This window comes from Paroedura picta, chromosome 18 (genome assembly GCF_049243985.1).
Source record: "Paroedura picta isolate Pp20150507F chromosome 18, Ppicta_v3.0, whole genome shotgun sequence".
Classification (NCBI taxonomy): domain Eukaryota; kingdom Metazoa; phylum Chordata; class Lepidosauria; order Squamata; family Gekkonidae; genus Paroedura; species Paroedura picta.
In genome coordinates, this window is record NC_135386.1 from 18,829,797 (window position 1) to 18,852,361 (window position 22,565).

The window sequence follows — 22,565 nt, forward strand, 5'->3', positions numbered from 1 at the left end:
CATGAGGAGAGCTGAGCCATCAAAACACCCGCACTCAAGGCTCCCCTCCTCCCTCTGCCATTCCCCTGCTCAGAGAAGAATCTCCACTCCGCCCCGGGTGACGCAGGGCTAACCTGCCCACTTTCATCTGGAAAGAGCAACAATTACACCATCTAACTCCACCAATTCCCAAGGAAGCCCTGACAAGTTGCCCACTCAGCTGGCACACGCAGCCAGCCCCACTGCCCCCTAACCAGAGCCCCCCCCCCCCCCGAGCCCTTCCGCCCCTGGCTGAGAAGCAGCGGCTTCTGGGGCTGAGCCTGCCCCAGCTGCAAACAGAGGCGGACAAAGCTCTCAGCCCTCACAATAGTGATTTTATTAAATTAGTTACTTTTTATAAAACATTGCAGATGTCATAATTGTTAACATAACAATTGCCCAACTGTCGGTAACTGTTGCAGTTTGATAAGCAGGGTTTCTGTAAATGAAAGAAGACGGCGCTCAACCGCAGCCAGAGACCGGGCGGCAAAGCACCTCCCAGTCGAAGCAGCGTCTACTCCCCTCCGCTTCGACTGGACAGACACGGTTTCCCCAATGCAACAGATCCGGCCTAAACCAGGGTTAGTCGCTGCTTTCATGCTCTGGCGGGAGAAGAATCGCACAGCTGTGTGGCCACGCACAGGCAGACTCCTCCCCGCCGCAGCCATTGGCCAGCCTCTGGCCAACACCTCAAGCTCTAAGTGGACAGAGAAAGCCATTCGTAACACTAAAGCTGCACACGCCCCTTGCCTGCTACAAACTGCACCTGTTATCTGGGTGGAGAGTCAGTGGGAGAACGCCGTAAAGGAGGTTATTACTAGGTGGTGCCAGTAACCTAATTTGGGCCTTGCATTTCCAATTGGGCGCTGCTTCTGCAGCTATGAAGTCAAATAATCTTTGAAGTTCTGTCCTGTCCTATGATCAAAGCAAAGCAAACTGAGCCTCAATTTTATTCCCTTGACGTCAAGATGGGGCAGCCAGGCACCGAGAGGCTGCCAGCCGAACAATACTGCTGCACTTTGATTGTAGCATTTGGCAGAATTTAAAGGAAAGAAGTTGTGCTACACATTTACGGGATTCTGGGCAACAGAAAGAGAACAGAAAGGAGAAAGGTCACATCACATGAAGTCTTCGAAGTCTTGGACGTAACCCCCGTCGTAGCCACCATAATCCGCAAGGTCGTCTTTCATGGTTGCCTTCAAGCCCCCGCCTGGGACAACACCTTTCTTCTTCTTTTTGGCTTTGCTTTGCTGGAGGAGGAGACCAGAAAGGCAGCTTTATGGAGGCTGGAGGACAATGAGCATGCGCAAAGGGCCGGAAACAGACAGACATAAACGCAAGCTGCTCGCAGAAGCTGAGCGTTGGAGGACTAGCTGGTGTGCAGCGTGAGCAGGCTACTCAGACAAAACAACCTTTTCTAAGTTTAACGCAAACATTCAGCCTTCGTTTTTGTACAGCAGTTAAAGAATGGCAAGAGGATGCTTCAAAAGAAAAACAGGAGATGGTCAGGAAAGTGCCAAAACTCAGAGGGAAAGGCAACAGCTCAGATGAATCGTCCCCTGCCCCAATTCCAGAAGCGTGCAGGGCCAAGACCCACCTTCTCTTGCTTCTGCTTCTCACTGCATAGAACGGTCAAGGAATTTGTGATCTTTTTCAAGTCATCAACTTCCACTAAACGAGAAATAAAAGGGGGGGGGGGAGGTTATTTGCAGGCCTTTTTGATCACACCTGGAAGACTTCCCCAAAGCCTTAACTCAATCCCCCCCACACACAGAAAAATTAGGTTGGGGGTGTGGAATTCGTAAACATTCCTGTGAAATGTTCTTTCTTTGGGAAGAGTGAAATGCTGTCTTTGCATTCCTCTGGAAATTCTGGTCTACTTTTAGAGATGCTGGAAGCTGATACTCTGAATCCGCGTCCGATTCTCTTGACCTGCCCTTCTGCTCAGCCTTTCTCCTCCTCTCTTGCAACAGAGTAATGGAGCAACTTGCTGAGAGCAGAGAGTTTGCTGGGCTTGCTGGATGAAATATAGCGGAAGCAGGCAGGAGACAGAGGACCAGAGGGCTGTATCTGCAGGTCTTGTACCAACGGACAGCAAGCCTCCCCCCCTCCCCCATGGGTACAGATGCGCTCTGAGCAAAACTAAAACATTTATACTGTAATGTAAACATCCCAGATTGATGAGTTTTACGTGCCTGGGGTGTTTTTTTAATCTTACATAGCAAAAAAAGCTTTCACAAACAGTAAATATCACATTCCCCAACCCAATGTATTTTTTGAAGAACAAACAATTCCACCCCCAGAGCTTGTAAGTATCCAGAAGAGACTATCTCGTGACAAAAAAAGCTGTCCAGTTTCCCTTGCTCAATCTCCATGCTAGCCCTGCACACATTTATAAAGCGAATCATCACAGAAGGGAACTCTTTCTAACATACTCACATGAAATACAAATGTCTCGAACTAGAGCTTCCAAGAAGCCAGCATAGTATAGGGATTTCTCATATTGTGTTATTTTTTCTTTTAAAAGTCTGCCGAATTCCGTAAAGTCATCTTTGGAAGATGGATTCATAGCATCTATTCCAAACGTGTTGCTTTCGCCTGCAGAGGAAAGGCAGAGGAGAGTTCGCAGATGATGACAGAATTGCAAAGGCCTCATTTGGGGCATCTGTAGTTTGCTGGATGCAAGCAGTTCTCTGACGGCCACTCTAGCTCTTTCAACAATCATTATTTGCCATGTAGCCTCAACATCTGGCAGGCTGGAAAGTCACACACAAAATCACTCCCATCTCTGCTTGTGTGTCAGTTGCCTTTGAACTCACCAAAAATTTCTTTTGCTACTTCCAAGTCGGCCTCTTCTTGTAATTTCTGTAGCCGGAGTTTACCTGCTAACAGTTCTTCTGGTGTCAGTTCCTTAGGCTCTTCTGATACCTCTAACTAAAAAAGCATAAAACCAAATTTGAGAACATGCAGAAAATCCTACGGAGTGCTTCAATGCTATTTTCCACAACTAAATATGAAGGGAAAACGGAAGCGTCAAACTTAGACAGTAGACGTTTGTATTGCTTACAATTCCTAGCATGTTTTTCTAAGTATCTCCAACAAGAAGAGATGTGTGTGGAAGTCTTACAGATAAATACCAAATCCAACTCTTACTTTATGTTTATCACACAGGAGAGTCTAATGCAGGACTCTTTGAGAAGCTATGGAATGCCCCTCTGCCCTCGCTTTGTGATGCACGAGGCTTCCAGCAAGGGATGAAGCTACTGGGTGCCCCATGGCACAAGCCCAGCCAGTCTGGAGAAAGTAGCTATGCAGTGTATCTTTAGAAAACTCTTCCCTGAACTCTGACACCCGCCTCTATGCAACAGCCGTCTGTGGAAGAGCAGCTCCTGCTTTAGACGCCTGGTTTCCTTTAGGCCATAGATCACTGATCTCCACTAAAAAAAGCCTTACCCTTTTTTTAATCTCCTCTTGCTTTTTCTTTTGCTGATTTTCCTTCTCTTTTATTTTTTCTGCTATTTTCTTCTTTTCTGAAACTTTGGGCTCTGCAAATAACATCATTGTTTTTTAAACACTGAGAACTTCAGGCAAAAGAAACGCTATTAAGCCAGGCACAAGCTGCAGGTGTCCATGCAAACAGGGTAGCAGCAGGCCTCCCCAAATCCCCAAGCACCACGCCCATAAATACCACCCCTCAGAACACCCGGCTACAACGATGCAGGCAACTGTCACTTCCAGACTAAACTTTTGTAACTCGCTTTTGTCCTGGACCTGGAAATTACAGTTGGTTCAAAATGCAGCTGGTGCTGCTGGGATTCTCCCCAGGACAGGCAGCCGCATTAGTTGCCAACTGAGTTCTGGACTAAGTTCAAGTTTTTGCTATTAACCTTCAATGCCACTGGTGGTCCGGGTCCCGCATATCTGAGGGACTGCCTGTTTCCTTACACCCCCAACCAGGCTCTTTGCTCTGAGATTGAATGTGCCGGTGGTCCCCAGCTCATGGAAGGTGTGCCTGGCGCCAACCTGAGCCAGGGCCTTTTTGCCCTGGTGGGCTGAGCTCCTGCAGGAGCTGAGGGTCCTGATGGAGGTATCACAGCTCTGCAGGAGGGTCCCTGAACATCTAAGCAGAAGGCACTCCCCGTGCCCCGGGGTGTGTGCTGGCATGAGTTGGGAGGGCGCAGAATGGGGTTATGCTGGCAGGGGATTTTATCACGTGAATTCTTTACTGATGCTTGGCCTGGGAGTGACGGGCAATATATCAAGCAACCACCAAAGACGAACCCAATAAGAAGGGCTTGGCAGTCTGCCTTGCTGCTTACCTGGCTTGACCTCCTCCTCCTTCTCTTCCTCCTCCTCATCATCCCAGTTATCCTGGAGAGGGAAGAAGACGGCCGCCATGGCACCCATTCTCAGCACGGGTGTGCCTCTTGGCCTGCCTGCCCCCCGGCCGTGGCAGGAGCCCCCAACAACCCTGCCAAGCCCTGCGGCCGCCTCCAGCCCAGCCCGCCGCCTCCTCCTCCTCCTGCTGTCTGTCTGTCAGCGGCTGGGCCCCTCGGGCGGGCCGGCCAGCTGTTGCTGCTGCTGCCGCCTCTCAGGGCCCGCCCGCCCGCCTGCCCGGCTGCCTACCCGGCTGCCTACCTTGACGTCGTCGTCCTCGTCCTCCCCGGCCCAGCGGTCGGCGGCGGCGGCGCCCGAGGAGGGCAGCGGGCGGAGGGGCCCGGCCAGGGGCGGCGCCGCCTCGAAGCTGTCGGCGTCTGGGGGGGGGGGAGGGAGGGGGAGAGGCGCGTTAGGGGGGGCGGGGGGGTCCCGCGCTGGCCCCGCCCCCTCTCCCTCCTCCCCTTCCCTCTCCCTCTCCCCCCCTCCCCGACCTACCCCAGGAGTCCGCCTCGGCCGCCATCGCGCTCCGCCGCCCAGAACGAGGCCGCGCACGGCATGCCGGGATAAGCGGCGGAGGTGCCGGAAGCGGAAGCGGCTTCCGGGGTCGTCGGCGGGAGGGCGGGGCGAGCGCGGCTCCGGCCAATGGGGAGGGCGGAGGCCCCCGCGGGGGTGAGAGTCCTGCCGAGGGCCCTCCTGATCAGCGGGCTGCCGCACGAGCCCCGCCCCGCCCTGGAGCCCCCCCGCCACCATCACCCCCCTGGAGTGCTCAGGCCTCGCCCCCTCGGAGGGGCCTCTGCTGAGGGAGGCGCCAAGCCCCCCCCCCTGGAAGAAAGGAGGCTGGGCTGGGCCCTGCGCCCCCCCTCGCCGCAGACCACCAGCCCGGCTGCCAGCCTCGCTCCTTCTGGGGCCAAAGGGCCTGTGTCAAGGGCCTGGGCGAGGCCCCGGGCGGCTGGGCTGACAGAAGGGAGGCAGATCAGCACCCCACGGGCTCTGGCCGGGATGCTCCGCCTGGCCCAGCAGCCTCTCCTCTGTGGGCGCCTGCTGATGCAGGAGGGCCAAGGAGGGCGGCCTGTCCCCTCCCTCCGGTCTTCATCTTCCTCCAGTAGCCGCTGTGCCAGCTGCAGCCTTTCCTGGTCGGCAGTGGCACATGCCCCGGCTACATCCAGCTAGATTACTGCCATGCACCCTACATGGGGCCACCCCTGGGAAGTGCGTGGAAACATCAACTGGGCCAGGATGTTGGCCAGAGTGGGCCTTAGGGAGCATTTCCCTCCGTCTGCACTGGCTCCCAATCTGTTTCCAGGCAGAATTCCAAGAAAACTCCCTACAGCTTGGGACCATCACACCCTTGCATATCTACCTGACCACTACAGTCATCATCTGAGGCCCTTTTGGGGTGCCCCCACCTTCTCAAACTAGGCAGGGGGCCAGTCATAGCACCAAAACTCTGGAACTCTCTGCTCCTCCTCCTCACCCCATATTTTGATCCCTTTCTAGGAACCTTAGTTCTTTAGAAGTGATTCTTATTGAGTTTAAGTAGTTTTTCAGATACCGGCGTTTAAATGTTTGTTTTCTGTCTTTGCATCCCTCGTGAGGGTATGAATTCTGCCCAAGAGCATCTGGGACAGCTGGGGTGTGTGGCAGGGGGCAAAGGAATCCCCCTTCCCAGGCCTGCCTCCAAATTCCAGGGAACGCACTCCCTCTAGAGAATGTGCAAGAGCACTCTGAATTGGCCATGATTTGGATCCAAAATAAAGCCCCGAGATTTCTATACTTCAGGTGTCGTTCTAACCATAAGGGGGGGGGGGGAGAGAGAGAGCTGGCTTGGAAAAGGCCACAGTGCAGCAGAAATCTGCAAGCCCTGCTCTGAGCACGAGAGCTGGATTCAAATCCAGCAGCACCTTGGGGGATGTGAGCTTTCGAGAGCCAAAGCTCCCCTAATCAGAAGCCAAGGGACAAAGGAAGGCTTGGCTCTCACAAGCTCCTCCCTCTCAAAGCTGGCTGGTCTCTAGGATCCCCCAGGGCTTGCCTCTGGCTCTTCTCCTGCAGGGCAACATGGCCACCCTCCCCTCTTCACAAGGTGGCCTTCTGCTTTCTACGCTGGCACACGCCCCAGCCCCACAACTTCTGGGGTAAGCCAGGCATCCATCCCCCTCTCCCACAAAGCCTCGCTCTGCTCCACAAGGCAAAAGGATTGGGAGTTTGGGGGGGGGGGGAGTCTAAGGCTAGGCTCAACCCATCTACCAAACCACATCATGGGTCAAGGTTTACAAACTGGGAACCATCTTGGTTTTGCTGCAGAGTCTTAGCTGACCAAGTGGCAGGGCTGCCTATAGAGATACATGCCGCTTATCAGAAAGTACGCTGAGCACATCCAATAAGCCAGATTCAATTTAAAACTAGCTTTTGGGAAACCACTTTGGACATTTATTATACAAGGAAGGCTTGGGCTGGGTGCCATGCACTTACACCCTTTGGGGTCCCACTAACTTCCCATAAACAAAGCAGTGGTTCGTCTCGAGACCTTCGCTATAAATACAGCTCCTCATTTCCTCCTCTTCCGTGAAACCAAAGCCAACCATACCAAGAGACTGGGATTCTCAGGGTTGTGGGAACAACAACAGCTGCCGTACCCGCATTTTTAATGTTTCCCCTGAAACGGAAAAAGGGAATTAAAAATCAGACTTGCCGCAAAATTACAAAACGATACTTTAATATGTATTTACAGAGCAGCCCGCACTGGTTGGTTTTGTAGTCCTAAACAGAACTGTAGATTTCCCTATGTTTCTAATAATCCAGATGGTCAAGAGTTCGCATTCTTTTCAGTGACCAAACATCACAGAAGAGGGAGACTGGAAATATGTAAGGTGCCTGTTAGCTTAACTAAAATAGCCCTGGCTTTGACTGGAAATGCACAAATGCTTCAAACAGGTATTCTAAAATGGAGCTGTACAGTTTTCCTTGGAGTCACAGAGAAATGTCCATCAATTGTTTTATTCAGGGGAAGGGTCTACTGTATTGGACTTATTTGTGAACTGTAGAAAATAATCTTTTAATACAGTATAGCAAATAAACCGTTATGGTCATGGAAAAGCGTGTGCATGCGCACACACACACATACATATACACACACACACACTCTCCCTCTGTGTGTCCAACATAGTACAAAGGATAGAGAGGATCCATTGCCCCTCCAGAGGACTCCCAGGGGGGCTCTCCTTACTGCCACTTGCAGCTGGTACTGGAGAGACTCCACCGACTGACCCTTCTGTTGGCTGCCGGAGCCCCCTAAGGAGTGAAGGGACAATTCTCAGGAAGAGCCATGGGGACATATGGGGGGGGGGAATTATTCTTAGGTTAATCTTTTATTTAAAGGAACTCATGGATAAATTTGCAGCTTTACATTTTCAGATTGAGTCTATCCCCCATTATTAGAAAAACAGGGATGGACTGGACACCTCTGCACAGGCACACTCACATATGTGTGCATGTATGTGGGTGTGTGCACATATTTAAAAATGTAACATTATGTACATTTTATTTCAATAAAGACAGTAAGAGAAACAGCATAAAGATGCTCAGATGCCCTAAAGTTAAATACATTTCAAAGATTCTCATTAAATGAATCTGTAGCATTTTTCCTGCAAACAAAATACCTTTTCTCAAAATACAAAAAAAGTCAGCTTTTTGGATAGCAAATGCTTTTTTAAAACTTTTTGCAGAAAATCCACCATGATTTTTTCCCCCCAAAGAGTAATGATTTCCCACAAAGCAGGCTTGCTCTACATGCTAACTTTTTTTTAAACAGTTCAGTGACACAATGTGCTACCTACGTATACAACAGATAATATAGTAAGAAAAACACTCAACCTGATGAAAAGTTAAAATTTTCATTAATACACTGGAAAAAGTAGACATAACTCATGCCTTTTCAAATCAAAAAATACAAAAATTAAATGTCTTCCTAAAAAGATTTTCCTTATTTTAAGGACTTATTGGAAAAATGAAGCTGCGTGTAATTTGTACAATAAAATTGTACAAGTAAACAGGTAATATACATAAAAAATTAATTGACATACTTCTCAATTATCAGTTGTCCACCTTTAATTTCCAATACTGTACTTTCTTTAACAAGCATACAAAATATCAAACTTCTCTTTAGAAAAAGTGCCATTCTGCGCCATCCTTTACACAAAAACGGCCAGAGCCTATGGCGGGTTAATGCAGTTTTGAGGCAAACTTACTAACTTTTACAAATTTTTCCCTTCCATAAAAAGCCTCCTCAAAGGGAGATTACGCTCCATTAAAAAAATATCCACCTCTTGTGTGAGCTGCATTAGAGAGCCATGGCTCCAAGGCCATTTCCAAAGGGCATAGGAAGCCACTCTGACAGCATATCAACTGCACGGGGGGAGGAGGGGGGGGCAAAGGAGTGTTCTGGACCACAGGATGCTGCATAGTTGCTGTGGCGGCGCCATCCAAGCTGCACACAAGTCAGAACTGATTGTAACAAGCCGTCTAGCAGAAGGACCCCCCCGCCCAGCCTCAGACACTGAACGGCTCCCACCGTACTCCGCTCTTGGAGGGCACCGAAGGCAGCGTTGAGCTGGCTGGCATCTGACCCCGCTGGGCCGGCCTCCGCGAGGACTTGTCTGCACAGTGGACTCTGAGGTATTGGTGCTTGTCCATCAACCACTGACCCACTGCAAGAGAGAGTCTGTCCAGAGTACATGCCATCACAATGGTTTAAATATTCTGAATATTAGTAATTCTTATATTTCTTCTTATCTAGCCAGTCTCTTGATTTTTGAAAAGATTTCCACTACAGTAGAATATTACAAGAAACAAAACAAAAAAAAAAAAAAACAACCCCAAATCATATATAAACGCAGATTTCTAAATGAAACTTACATGGAATAAAACTAGATAATATATTTAAACAAATATACAGTATGCAGGCAGACAAAGCAGGAAAATGGCCATCCAATCATATCATAAAAAACTAGTAAAATTTGGCTAGTTCCAGGAGGGAAGAAAAAAAACACTATGAAGCCGCCTCAACTAAAAGGAATGCATAATGAATTTCTAAAATCTAGCACAGGTCAAAAATGTAAAAAGGTTATAAACCTTAACAGGGGGGGAAACCCAACCAACGTTTACTGGCCATTCCTGTTGAAATGAGGATCTGAAAAGTCAACACAAAAGTGGCTCCAGAACCCACTTGGAGAGCACCAAACAGAGAGAAAACAAGAGTCCATTTTCAATCTCTGTTATTCATAAAATCCTGCGTTTTTACAGGTCAAACTGCTGGTGGCAGAAACAGAATTCTTTAAAAACGGCAGATGTCCTTTACATTAGAAAACAAAAACAAAGGAACAAAAGGGGAGTTGCACTAGTTCTAAAGAGGCTTCTGCTCCGGCCTACCTGCGGTAGGGGACTAAGCTGTATTCCGTTGGAGAGAGAGAAAGTCCTTCTGTGACCCTTGATTATTGTTGGGTATCAGAGATAAGAAAAGCGAGACAGGGTACAAAAATGCAAAACTTTCAACAGTAATGGCAATGTTTTTCTGTATCAGTCCAAAAGGGAAAAAAAGTTTCCTGCATTCCCACCCCCCCACCCACCCACCCCCTCGGTCATCTGACGAAGGCTTTAGTCAGGGGGCAGTAAGTCATGCAAACGAAATCTGTCTCTGATGTGAGGTCGAACATCTTCATTCTGCAAGAGGGGCAAACAAACAAACAAAAGGTGATTCTCTTTCATCCTTCCACATCATAAACCCTGTCTCCCAAGCTCATCACCTGTACACGCTTTATTTTCGGCAATAACATTTGCAATCCAAGCTGGCACAGTGACTCTTGGTGCTCTGAGGCAGGAGGTGGGAAAGGTCAGCAGAGAGGCACCGCCCGCCACAGCCCTGGACGGAAATACACAACTCTGTTCTTCTGGCCTCCCAGCTGCAGTCCTGAGAGTAAAAACGCAACCCCAGGAATGTAAGGGATGCAGAAATAGTTTTAGGGGACCGAGGAGGGAAGAGGAACAGGATCATGCCCACCCCATTCACTTCTGGACACTCGCACAAAAGACAAGCTGCACAGAAGAGAACACCTCTTCCCATCCCTCTGCATTGACCGGCAGCTGATCATAGTGTATGGCAGGAGCCAAAGGGCCTGGAGGAACAAGGGCTTCCATTGCTGCTTGTCTCTCTATGAGCGCTGCTGTCCTTTAAGTTTCCCTCAAAGCTTGGCTAAGTCCAGGCAGATGGAGCCTCGTGAAGCTACAAGACAGAGAGAAAGATCAGTTTCTGAAATACGTACCAGCTCTACAAGTTTCTCCAGAAAAGGTATCAATTTTAGGAGTTCATTATCATTTTTATCCATGAACCAGCTCTCTATAGGAATCCCATTTGAAAGCTGCAATAAAAAACAGAGGCAAGTTAGTTTTCCGTGCTGGAATTTCTCTGAAAGGGAAAGGAGTGTGTGGGGGGGAGGGGGTGCCTGTGACCCCGAGGGGCACACAAGAGCCCCAGCTCCAAGACACCGCCTGGCAGAGCAAGAGTTTCCTTTGCTGCTTGCCTCCCCAGTAGCCCACCTGTGCTTTAAACTTCCCTCAAGCCTGAGGAATAGGCCGGGGGTGGGGCAGCTCTAAATGCAGGACGCATGCTCACTAGAGTAAACTCGGCAGAAGATCTTGTGTCAACCAATGACAGTCGTTCTGCGTTTCCTATCAAATGTAGGAAACATGACAAAGATGAGCACAACTTGCCCTCCAGTCTTGAAATGCAGGGGTTAATGCTGAAACACAACCTGTCCCCCACGTGGAGGCTACATCTGCCAACAAAATGGATACAGCCTGAAGACAATTGGCATTTTTGTAAAATGAAGCCACTTCCAACTGAAATTGCTCTCAGTCCCACAAAGGACTTGCAGAGACAGATCTTTCCCCACCTTCTTCATCCATGCTTTCTGCCCCCCCCCCTAGCTGCCTGCTTCATATTCCCCAAAGTATTTTGTTGAGTATCAGGCAAAGTTTGACAAGGAACTGCCTCATGGCATGGAGAATTCCCAGCAGAGGGCAGAAAGAAAGGTGGAAGGCAGAACGGCACAAACAGATCATCTCCCAGCTGAAGAGGAAGGCAGGCGTTCATGTCAACCTCAGTTCAGCCTCTGCCTCTGCTCCCGTAGTCTGCAACCAGCCCACCTGTTGGGCCAAGCTCAGAAATGTCTGAGGCAGGAGGTGGGAAAGGTCAGCAGAGAGGCACCGCCCGCCACAGCCCTGGACGGAAATACACAACTCTGTTCTTCTGGCCTCCCAGCTGCTGAACAGTGGCTTGTTCTCTCCTACACGTGGGCATCTCGGTACTGGTTGGGGACACGGCCACACAAGGCAAGTGCCTAACCAACACGTGGCCAGAAAAGCCATGAAGCCATCTGGTTGCAGTGCATTCCCCCGAGAAGTGCCTCGATGCTCCGGAGAGAGCTTCCTGAGCGTGGTGGTGGAGGTGGGCCACAAGCTCTTCTGACTCCTGCTTTCAGCGGGCCCAGGTCCTGGGAGTCTGGCACGACACGGCCGCCCAGCCTTCACAGGTCAAGGTGCCATGTATGTAGTGGTGAACATCCTAACCAGATACAGGCACTTGCTGTGATGTGGCAGAGAATCCCACTGTCAGAAGGTTCTCATGGTTGCTAGCACAGCAGATAGCAGGGGTCAGAATGGGGAGGAAGAGGAGGAGGAGTCCCTGCTCCTGGGGCACAGCCGTCTGGGAGAGAAGAGGGAGGTAGCACACTCTCACAATGAAACGGCAGGCAGAGGGTTCCCCAGCACTGGAGCAGCACTGCTCTCCCAACTCAAGAGGGCCAAGACGTCCGCAGACAACATACATATTTCCAACTTTAGTTTTAGGAGCTTTGAAAAAGAAGGAGAAGGAACACTCACCTGATAGGCAAAGGCTTGTGGTGAATTGTCAATAATGATAGTTTTTGAGAGATCTCTCCCAAGGATGTTCAAATCCTTTATGTAGTTCCCTTGGACACACACGCAATGCTCACGGAAAAGTCGATGCCTGTGGTTGTGAAAAGAAAAAAGATGCAGCATGACGGCGTTGCTGTCTCAAAGACGACCCCCATCCCGACTATGTTCTGTCCTGGGCTACCCAGGTCATTGGCGTGAAGCACTCTGACTCGGCCTTTTCCATTACTGATGTCCAGGGCAGCTTACAGCACTTGAACCCGGGGGGTATAGCAGTGTATGAAATTTAGAGTACAACTCGCAAACTACAAAACAATGGCCGACTCCCAGACAAACACATCCAGGCGGCAAAGAAGAACCAAGGCCAGACGACGCCCAAATGCCCGAGACAAAAGAAGGGCCAGAGCGAGGTCAGTGCAAGCGGCCAGTGAAGACCCCTCGGCAGAAGGCTGCACACAGGCGGGACGGCACGGAAGAAGCCCTCACTCAGCGCCTGACAGGGAATCCCACAGGCAGGGGGTCCCCTGGATTACCCCCCCCCCAAAAAAAACACAGCCTTTCTGTGGTAGCCAGGGAAAAACAGGGAGTGGCGCAAAGGTTTCAGCCCTCTAGAATAGTGATCCCCAACCTGTGGGCCGCGGACCACATGTGGTCCTTCGACTAATTGGAGGTGGGCCCCGAAGGACGCCTTCTCCCCCCCCCCCCCGGCCCTTTACTTCATCTCCCCCAGCCCTTTACAACACACTTCATTGTTGTGGTGTGTCTGTATCTTATTTTGAAGGGATGTTTAAACATTACCATAGTGATCAGAGAGCGCTAGGGCAGTGGTTGAGAGTAGAGGAGTAAACTACCCCCTCCCACCGGGCCTCAGTAAAAGGCGTTGAGTGGTCCCCGGTGATAAAAAGGTTGGGGACCACTGCTCTAGAACACACCAGCATGAATTAATTTAAATCTGTGGTTTATATTACATTATATTCACTAAATATATTCTATTATTCTCTTTTACATTTAAGCTAATATTTTCATCTAGATTTGAGTCCAGTAACACCTTGGAGGCCAGCAAGATTTTTGACAGTCAGATACACGATGGGATACGATTTGACCTAAAATCTCTCAAGTGCTCCTTGCCTTGACTCTATGGAGCCATCTTTATAGTTTCAGTATATCAGAAAGAGATGCACTGATGACCTTCAGGCCCCCAGTCCTACTGTACAACCTGCAGTCAAGACAAGCTGCTGTAGAGAGGGGGAAGCTGGAATCCCCCCCACACACACACACCGAATGTAAACCAGACGCCCTTAGCAGGTAGTTCAGGGGCGCCAGATCGTTCCTATCCCTCAGTGGACTGACTTTCGAGCTACGAGGCCCAGAAATGAGCCACAGGGCAAAACAGACCAATTTCTGCACTGGACAGATGAGCAACACAGATCTCTGGCCCATTTGTCTTTAAAAGGAGCAGCCCCTTTCAGCCAGTTTGTCACAGAATAAATTCCGTTTCCAATTCATTTTAAACCCGGCTATTTTAACACCATCACTTAAAAGACACCTACAACTCAATTTTTTTTACATAACTGATTTTCATCCACCCTGAAATAGAGTCGTTATGATGCATAATCCCAGCCCCAGCATTGGGAATGGAGAATTCTGAATGGCCTTTAAAAATCGCTCCACAGCCAGCCAGCCACGCCAAATCAGCAGACGGGAAACTGCTAGCGGCTTGTCCTGCCTCAGAAAGTGGTTGCTTTGTGCCACGGGGCCCACTAGGGCTCCACGGAGCACTGCCAGAGGAAGCCCATTCCTAACTGAAGGCTGCATGCCAGTCCACCTGCCCAGGCACAAACAAAACCTCCACCTTCAGATGGACAATCATCATCATCATCATCCCACCTGTGTGGCCAAGTAAGGACATGGCTGTAGTCAAAGTAACCTATATGTCTGATGAAACATGACCATACCCTGCAATGTCAGATTAACTGAATTAATCCAGTGGAGGTTACATGGACAAGCAAAGCAGCAGGCTCACAGGAATATTAATGGAAAAGTGAGAGAGAGAGAGAGAGACTGATAGCTAAAGAAGAACGCATGGCTCTCATGGGGACAGGACAGGCCCATGCCATTACTGAAGAGGAAAACCACGGACAAGCATTCTTGCATACGGAGCCTGAGTCCCACGCGCAGACCCCCGAAAGGAAGCCAAACTGGCCATGCCCGGAAGTCGGCTTCCCAGCACCCCAAAGGGTCCCCCAAGCAGAACTGCCATGGGTTCAGGGGCGGAACAGATCAGGGCACCTGCCGTACTGCCAAAGCACATTTCCCATGATTGTATTGCCGGTCCCTGAACGACACACCTCACATACCCACGTTTAGTATTTTCAAGGCTTTGTTTTGAAATCAGGTCAGCTTTCCGTCCAGCTGCAGCGTTTCAAGAGGGCAACAATTAGGAACTGCAATCGTCAAGGTTTACATTGCAAAGGTGTGAGCTGTGGCCAGGCTTACCTGACCAGTTGCTTTTTAGGGTCCAGGATGTTCAATAACTTGTCTGCATACACCTTCTTAGAAGCAGTGAAAAGAATGATCTACAAAGGAAGCAAGGACACAGTTACCACCTGCCCAGCCATGCCATCGCTTAAAGAGTCCCATGTATGACCTGGGCAAGTTTTGTATTACCTCATAGATCTGTGACATACGCGCCAGGAATTCTCTGAAGAACGGTCTTAACCGCACATAAACCTAGAACGCAAAAACAATTTAGCAGAATGTGCAACAGAGAGAAAGTCTCACATGCAAAATAAACCACAGCCATCAAATCCATGTTAGCGCCACAGCCAGTCCGGCCGAATTTCCACTACAATATGAGATGCTATTTGCTGGCACCCTGCAGCGATTAAAGGCCACTGACACAGCAGCCAATGGACCGGGCAATCTCTTGTGTCAGAGTTATTTCCTCTTCCTGCTGACGGCTCCATCAAAGATATCATCTACTACGGAACCACCAAGTTAAGGGCCATTTGTAAAAATAAATAAAAAACAAACACATGCTTTTGACCCTTCAAGAGAGTTCCCCCTCAATCAGACTGCTTCTGTCAGATTAGTATGCTAAATTCCAGCCCAAGGAAATATCTTACAAGTCAGTACCATTGTCAGAAAACAACGCAAAATCCATCCATGCTTATGCAGAAAGAGGAAATGACCAGTTTCTGCATCACCAAGCTTTAGAAAACGGTTCATATTTAGGGACCTTACAAGAGCTTGCCACCCAGAGTGAACTAGATATCAAGGTAATGCCTTTTCTGAGTTAAATTCTGAACATTCTGTTAACAAGGAAACTCTGAAGAATCAATATGCCAAGTCTTAAGTCCCCCCTCCCCGCCCCCCCCCCCCCGGAGCCCTGACAGATCACAGCCAGTGTGTGTGTGTGTGCAGGGAGATACCAGCGGTGAAGCAAGCCTCCCAGCAGAGCCTGTTCCAGACTATGTTGCCCTTCATCTCCAACCCCACCTCTGAAGGACAAAGCGCCCAGCAGGGCAGGAAAGCCCAGTTTGGCTCCACAGGACGGGGAGCAGTGATTCGCAGGACACACTGGAAGCCAGCAGACACTGAGTTCAGGCAGGATGACAAAAGTATTTCCCAAACGGGCCTTGCGGCACCAACACCCCTGAAAGCATCAAGGCGGATGGGAGTGATGTACCAGTGGGCAGTGGGCAGTGGGCAGTGGGTACTGGCTGGAGGAAATCTTCCTCTGGAGAAGAGCAACCCATTATGGAGTCGCAAAGGGAAGATCAGCAAGCGAGTGTTCCACAAACATCACCTTCACACCCAATAAAGGTTTGCTGCACCGTGTGCCTCCCTAGTCTGTGTGCTATAAAAACACCTTCAACATTTGGATGTGCAATTAATCATAAAGGGAGGAAGAAACACAGACACCAGCCCTTACAGAAGCCTTCACTGTAGACAGGCAGGTTTACCACACGGAGCACGTCAAGATCAGAACCAAGCAAGTGATGGGGAAGAAGTTTTGAAAATGCTTTCAGTGTATACAGTGGCCATGGTGGTGCCTGGCTGATGCCCCCTCTGGGCCAACCATTCCCAGGGCACTCTGAGTGCCATGCTTAGGAGGAAGCAAGTGAAGAAGGGGAGGGGGGGGGGGCTTCTCACAGACTACTGGACAAGCTTCCTGACAGAGAAACTCCACCGTACGCTGCTGTCTAAGCCCTGTGTTCCAGAGGCAGTGCCAAAGCCACGACAAAAGGGGTCATCCCCAACAGAACCAGGTGACAAAAGCCCTCCCAAGCATGCCGCCCAGGCTACACCCACCCGTGGTGCTTCCCTCCCCTTGGGGCTAGCTCTGGCGGTTGGCGTGGAGTGCAGTTACCAGGGCTGCCACTGGCTTTGGCGAGGAAGCGCTGAACACTCTGAACACCTGGAGCATCCAAGGAGTTCAAGTCCATCCGGCAGAACTCCTGCCACAGAGCTCCTGACGAGTTCCGATGCAGGACACCAGCACCGCTATCCCTTGTTGACTTTGACTAAAAGGCATTTTCCCCCAGAAACCAGCAATAAACAGGACGACGCTGAGGCCTCCATCATCATCATCATCATCATCATCATCATCATCATTATTATTATTATTATTATGGGCTACAAACGCATAACAGATAAAATCCACTCATGCTTTCTTGCCCTTTCCCTTCCTTGGCATTCACTTCCTCTTTGCATGGTGTAATAGCTAAGAGCGACAGCTTCTAATCTGACGCAGCCAGCCGGGTCACCTTGAGCTCATCACAGTCCAGATAGTGATGTTCTGACTGAGCAGTTCTGTCAGAAGCACCATCTACCTCCTAGGGTGTCTGTTGTGGGGAGAGGAAGGGAAGGCGATTGGAAACCACTTTAAGACTCCTTCGGGCAGTGAAATGAAGGGTATAAACACCAACTTCTTCTTGTCAGCAGAAAAACAAAAAAAGCTCAAAGAATCCTATGCGCCATATATATCGGATGAAGTATGAATGCAGACAAAAACTTACTCCTTGACCTTTGTTGGTCCTAAAGGTGCCTCGGGACTCAAACTTTGTTATGCGGTATGCACATAACACTTGAAATTCAGTCCAAATCATAAGAGATGAACAAGTTTATTTTGCAGAGAAGCAACACAGATGAAATGCCACAAGACTTCACCTCTGAAGTTATTAAGTGGAAGAAGTTCCCAAGAAGCAGCCTCTGTTTCTATCTAGGGCCTTAAATGGTATGAAATCAGATCCTAAAGGAGACCTAACTTGGAAACTGGCACCCATGAAAACAGTACAACTTATTTCCAGATGTCCTTGAAATGCAAATTTCTTCTGGATTGGGACCACCTCTGGAGCTGCACCTCTCAGCTGGCTTGCTTCGAAGGAGCTTCTGTCCACTGTAAATTCTCATCCCCCGCCCCCCCCAAAACCTATCAGATGAATGGACTTTGAGAGAGCTGTGCCTTCCCCTCAGCTGAGCCAAGTGTGGAACGCCTTGGGCCCAACAGGCTGCACAGGAGGAAGGAATGCTCAAGCCGAATTCCAGCCCTGGCTTCTGCTACCCAAGAGTCAACTGTTTCTTCCAGGCTAATCTAAGAGGGAAACCAACATGGTCAGCCCCAGACAGGAGACAGGAAACCCACGTCGTTGATTTTTAATCTCATGTTAAGTCTCGGAACTTTGAAGGATTTGAAAATAAAACAAAAGACAAAAGACAAGTTTTAAAATTAGGGTAAAGTACCTGGACAAGTGTCCGTTTAAGGTGTCTGATGTCATTCTCCAAAGAGACTACTGAGGGGTCCAATATCGTGCGAACTACATGGAGGGAAGCTGTTGCTACTCCCAGGTACATCACACAATAGGGACCTGAGGACAACAGCCGGGGTCAGTGCAGCATCTCTGGCCGTTGCTGGAAGACACCACCTTCTCCTCCTCTTCCTTCTCCTTCCCCTGCTCCTTCCTAGGCAGAACTGTTGAGCACCCAGTAGATGACAGCTAAGAGTGTGCCGTGAAGCACAACCGACAGATCGCAGTCTGGCAGACTCCATCAACAAAAGCAACTCTAAAAGCAGCAACTAGGAACGAGGGGGGGTGGGGGGGTCTGTTCGGAGAGCAAATTATCAGCAGCTCTGGAAAGAGTTTATTTATTTATTTATTTGGCAGAAAGAAGCAATTAAACAACATGGATCAGCTTCCTCGTGCAAGGAAGGAAGAATGCCTGTGGCTGAGCTCTTCGCTGGCCAACGGGTCACCATTTAGTACTTCCACTTGCTGGTTCAGTTACTAAGAAGAATTACAAGCAAGAGTATCCATCAGACTTCCTAGACGTGTCAATATTGCAACTGACAAAATACTAAAAGGAGTGCCACAGAATTTCAAATACATGAAAACTTGCCTAACAGAATGTCATGTACCCAAAACCACTTAACTTTCAGCATGTAGGGAAGGCGAAACGACACCACAGGCAGGACAAGCATTTTGCCCATTCATACCCTTCGACCCAAGAAGGTTTTGATTACCTGGTAAATGACATCTTGGAAAAGGACCGGAAAGGTGAGTGCGGCGTCTTCTAGTTCATTTAGACTACAATGGACTAATGTTTCATCCTACAAGGAATTTAGAAAGCAGGAAACTTAAAGGTCAAAACATTAATAACATATTTGTGTTACCCGAAAGGATCCCCCACGAGCATGCCGATGCCACAATAAAAGGTTCCCGTTTTAAGCGAGCACGATGTAATCCTTACCAAGTCGAGAACTAAGGAGAACTCCGGTGTGCTTCTGGTTTTCAGGGGAAGAGCAGGTTTCCGATTCAGTTGTTCTTCTGTTAGTGGCGGAACGTGTTTGATGAAATAGTACCTAGGAGGAAGATGAACCAAGATACGGTTTGTTCTCTCATTTCAATGGACGCTTTTTGGAGGGACTGCAGAGATGGTGAACAACTTACAGGCTAGCTGTGGAGGGCTGGCAAACTGATCTAAGGCGCCAGGGCTTGCAGGACAGTGCCTGGCACAATCCAGCTCTCTACTGGGCACACAGAACCCGGAAATGACTTCTTCCCCTTGAGGAAAGAGCACATGAACTGTGGGGACTAAATGAGGCCGTTTAACTACTGCAGTCCCTCAACTGTGGCTGGCAGAATTATACTCAGAGTAAAGGTAGCATAAAGTATTTAGAGTTAATTTAGGTCCTTTAGTCACCAACAAACCTTGCTTATACATATATTAAGATCTATTCCATAAAATACCTAGAATTCCAAGCTGAACTCAAATAGAAATACATACGGATCAAAGACTTCCCAGTCTTCTTCATAGGTGGCTTCGGCGTGAGCTGATGAATAACCACTGTCCGGGGATACCGGTGCTTCAAAAACATAATTAACTGTCACTTAGTTAATTGGAAGGAGCATGGTTCTTTTAGCAGCAAACTGACGACTAGCAAAATTCTATTGAAAACATATTTGTATTCTTTGTTTCTGTACCACTGAAAGCAGCTACTGTGAAACAGCCCAACCTAGTCCATAAAACAAATTAATTTCACAGCTTCCAAAAGAGTCCTCACACCAAAACCATAAATCAGCCAGACGCCATTTCAAAGAGCTCTGCTTTGCGACTTCTCCTTCAGGAGCCCAAGGTGCTGTGTCCCAAACGTTCCTAGGCACTTATCCCTCCCCTCCCATCTTCCCCCGGGTCAGGCAGCTGAAGGAACTGCACAGCATCCTGGGCCCACCTCCCTGGCCTGGCCTGGGCTGGGTCTGGACTGGCAAAGACTGAGCAGGTCTGGCCGTTCAGGCGAGCCGGAGTCCACGTGGCCCTTACCTGTGAGAGGGGGCAGGTCCCGGTCAGGCACGTCCTCTACCTCCTCCAAGCCGTTGTTGATGGCCGACCGGACCTGCACCGCTTGGCTGCCGTAAGAGGCTCCGTTGGCCGAGGCTGCCGTGCTCGTGATGATCTCGTCCACCTGCTCCATGTCGAGCTGCTTCACGATTTCTTCCGCTTCCACAGCCTGGCCTGGAGAGTCCGAGCCAGCCGTGCCTGGAACGAGATTTCCCTTTACGGTTTGCCACCCCACTCAGGCCAAGCCACCTGAGGATTAAGCACCACGTTCTCAATTTGGATTAAGATTAAAACAAAACAACAACCCCCCCCCCAAAAAAAAATCCTTATTTTCCGCCCAGAAGATAAATGTTCTTTTTAGCTATTTCACAGTACTCTGTATGCCAGTGCAACTTGGCACAATACTTGCCATTTTTATTTGCTGGTGAGAAAAAATTGAAGACAGGAGAAAATATGGTCCCCAGTAGCGTAGTCCGTGGGGGGCTGCCGGTGGTGGGGTTATCTTCCAATTTCCCATTCTGCCGCACGTGCTGGTTTGTCATTTCATAATTCCCAGCTTCTAGGACACACACAAGGACACCTGCATGAGCCAACATCCTAATGCCACAATGCTCTGGCCCGGTCCTTTCACTGCCTGGGTTGGGGTGACAAGGGCTGGAAGACGCCACTAAATGAACCTCCGCTCCAAAATATTCACCAAAGAGGAGCGTTTACTTTTAAAGCCACGTGGTGAAACTTGTCTAGGAAGAAAAACAATAATGTATTTCATGCCACTTCCTGGCCTCTGACGTCACAGTGACGGCGCCAATCCTTGGGATGCCACGAGGCTTTGTTACCATGGCAACTCTGGGCAATATTCTCAGCCCACCAACATGTGCTTCGGCTCAGGGGTTAAACGCTCTTCACCCCGATCACAGCCTTCAGGCAGAATTCATTGGCTTGCCGAAGCGCTGTGTGGCCCCAGGCAGGACTCCGTCTGACTTCCTGGTTCAGAACTGACTTTCATTTGTCTGGATAATATGAATTGGGAGCTGAACAGATTCTAGTCAGCTTATTTAAGTACAGTGGCACTTTTAAGACCAAGGGAGTTTTATTCTAGCTATAAACTTTTGCGTGTGGCAACTGGAAAGCTCATACCTGGAACAAAACTTTGCTGTTCTTGAAGGTGCCCCTGGACTCAAACTTTGCCCTGCTGCTTCAGACCAACACGGCCACCCACCAGAATCTAGTTTATTTCTTGTTTAAAATCCTGGGGCTTCCAAGGGAAAGGGATTGAAACTGTTAAGGAGCCTGATTCAGATATCACAGCACATTTAAGTTAATTTTAAACTAGGAAGCATCCTTCCCTCTCTCGGGTGAATACAGAGGTAACCCCGCACTCATACACACACGTGTGCATTCCAGCTTCAGATGTTTGCTGAAAGCATCAAGGGGAACCCAAGCCACATTTTACACAACGAAGGCACCACATACGTATTACCGCTGTCCCCAGTACGGTCCAGCTACCATGAGCTCAGCTGCCTCTTCCATTTAAACCCCTGCCAACAGTCCTCCTTAGCTTCAGGGGTGCTAAAGGAACACAGACTTCAGAAGAAAGAAAGAAAGGGGTAAAACGTTCACAAACCTCCATTCACTTGACTTTTCCGCCTCACTCGAGAGATCTGCTTGTTTGGTTTCTCTCCTGTCCGAGGAGTAGAACTGATCAGGTTGTCATCTATATCACGCTCAATGCGGCTTCTCTTGGCTGGATGTTCTCTTTCGTCCTTAGAACACAAAACACAGACAACTCACAACCGGGCCTTTTTTTAAAAAAGACAATTTATCAGGAATATTTTCCAGGTCAACGTCTACTGATCCTCACTTGGCAGTGAATGCCAGAAGCTGCCTCACTTTATGATCATGTTTTTCAAGGTCTATTTCTAAATGGGGGAGAGGGGAGGAATTGTGACTTAAGCAAAAGGGGTCAGAACCAATCTACATTTCCCCCTTACACAATGGCAAACAAAAATGAAAGGCTCAAATCCATTTCATTTAAGCAATACTGAATTCTAAGGCCAGGCTATCAAGACTTTTTCGAGGCTAGCTGATGTACTTCTGTCCTCACACACTCCTGAGATTTTGCAGCAATTACCTACACTACCATAAGGGGCAAGAAAGCCCACTTTAAAATTTCCACAGCTTAAAAGTTGTCATGAAGACTCTCCTCCATCCCTGTAGAAGATTACTACTCTAGGAACATGCAGAAATTCAGACAGGAGAGTCTCTGACAGCACAATTCTAGACCCTTGTACACATCTGGATCAAAAATGTTCCCTTGCCCGGTGCAGCTGCCTTGTAGCCCCCAATTAAAAGAATGCCCAACTGCT

General features: G+C 49.1%; 2 protein-coding genes across 4 annotated transcripts in view; both read right to left on the minus strand.

Annotated features, from left to right (window-relative positions):
- Positions 1-333: 333 nt before the first annotated feature.
- Positions 334-5,030, minus strand: EIF3J (eukaryotic translation initiation factor 3 subunit J). Its single transcript, XM_077317620.1, has 8 exons — positions 4,891-5,030; positions 4,657-4,772; positions 4,338-4,389; positions 3,472-3,563; positions 2,838-2,952; positions 2,458-2,616; positions 1,616-1,689; positions 334-1,268 (listed from the first exon to the last, which is right to left on the minus strand). Exons 1-8 carry the CDS (start codon positions 4,913-4,915, stop codon positions 1,137-1,139), a joined length of 765 nt encoding a protein of 254 aa, XP_077173735.1. The 5' UTR covers positions 4,916-5,030; the 3' UTR covers positions 334-1,136.
- Positions 5,031-7,091: 2,061 nt separating this feature from the next.
- Positions 7,092-22,565, minus strand: part of CTDSPL2 (CTD small phosphatase like 2) — a 29,501-nt gene continuing 14,027 nt past the window's right edge. For 2 of the 3 annotated variants that reach the window (XM_077318260.1, XM_077318261.1), the window contains 11 exons: positions 21,824-21,962; positions 20,609-20,758; positions 20,182-20,397; positions 19,648-19,726; positions 19,111-19,222; positions 18,884-18,970; positions 15,028-15,090; positions 14,857-14,936; positions 12,328-12,454; positions 10,710-10,805; positions 7,092-10,110 (listed from right to left, as the gene is read on the minus strand). In XM_077318260.1, coding sequence (XP_077174375.1) covers positions 10,045-10,110; positions 10,710-10,805; positions 12,328-12,454; positions 14,857-14,936; positions 15,028-15,090; positions 18,884-18,970; positions 19,111-19,222; positions 19,648-19,726; positions 20,182-20,397; positions 20,609-20,758; positions 21,824-21,962 — 1,215 coding nt within the window. In that variant the 3' untranslated portion in view covers positions 7,092-10,044. The remainder of the gene's footprint in view (positions 10,111-10,709; positions 10,806-12,327; positions 12,455-14,856; positions 14,937-15,027; positions 15,091-18,883; positions 18,971-19,110; positions 19,223-19,647; positions 19,727-20,181; positions 20,398-20,608; positions 20,759-21,823; positions 21,963-22,565) is intronic. The other variant, XM_077318262.1, reaches the window with a different exon arrangement.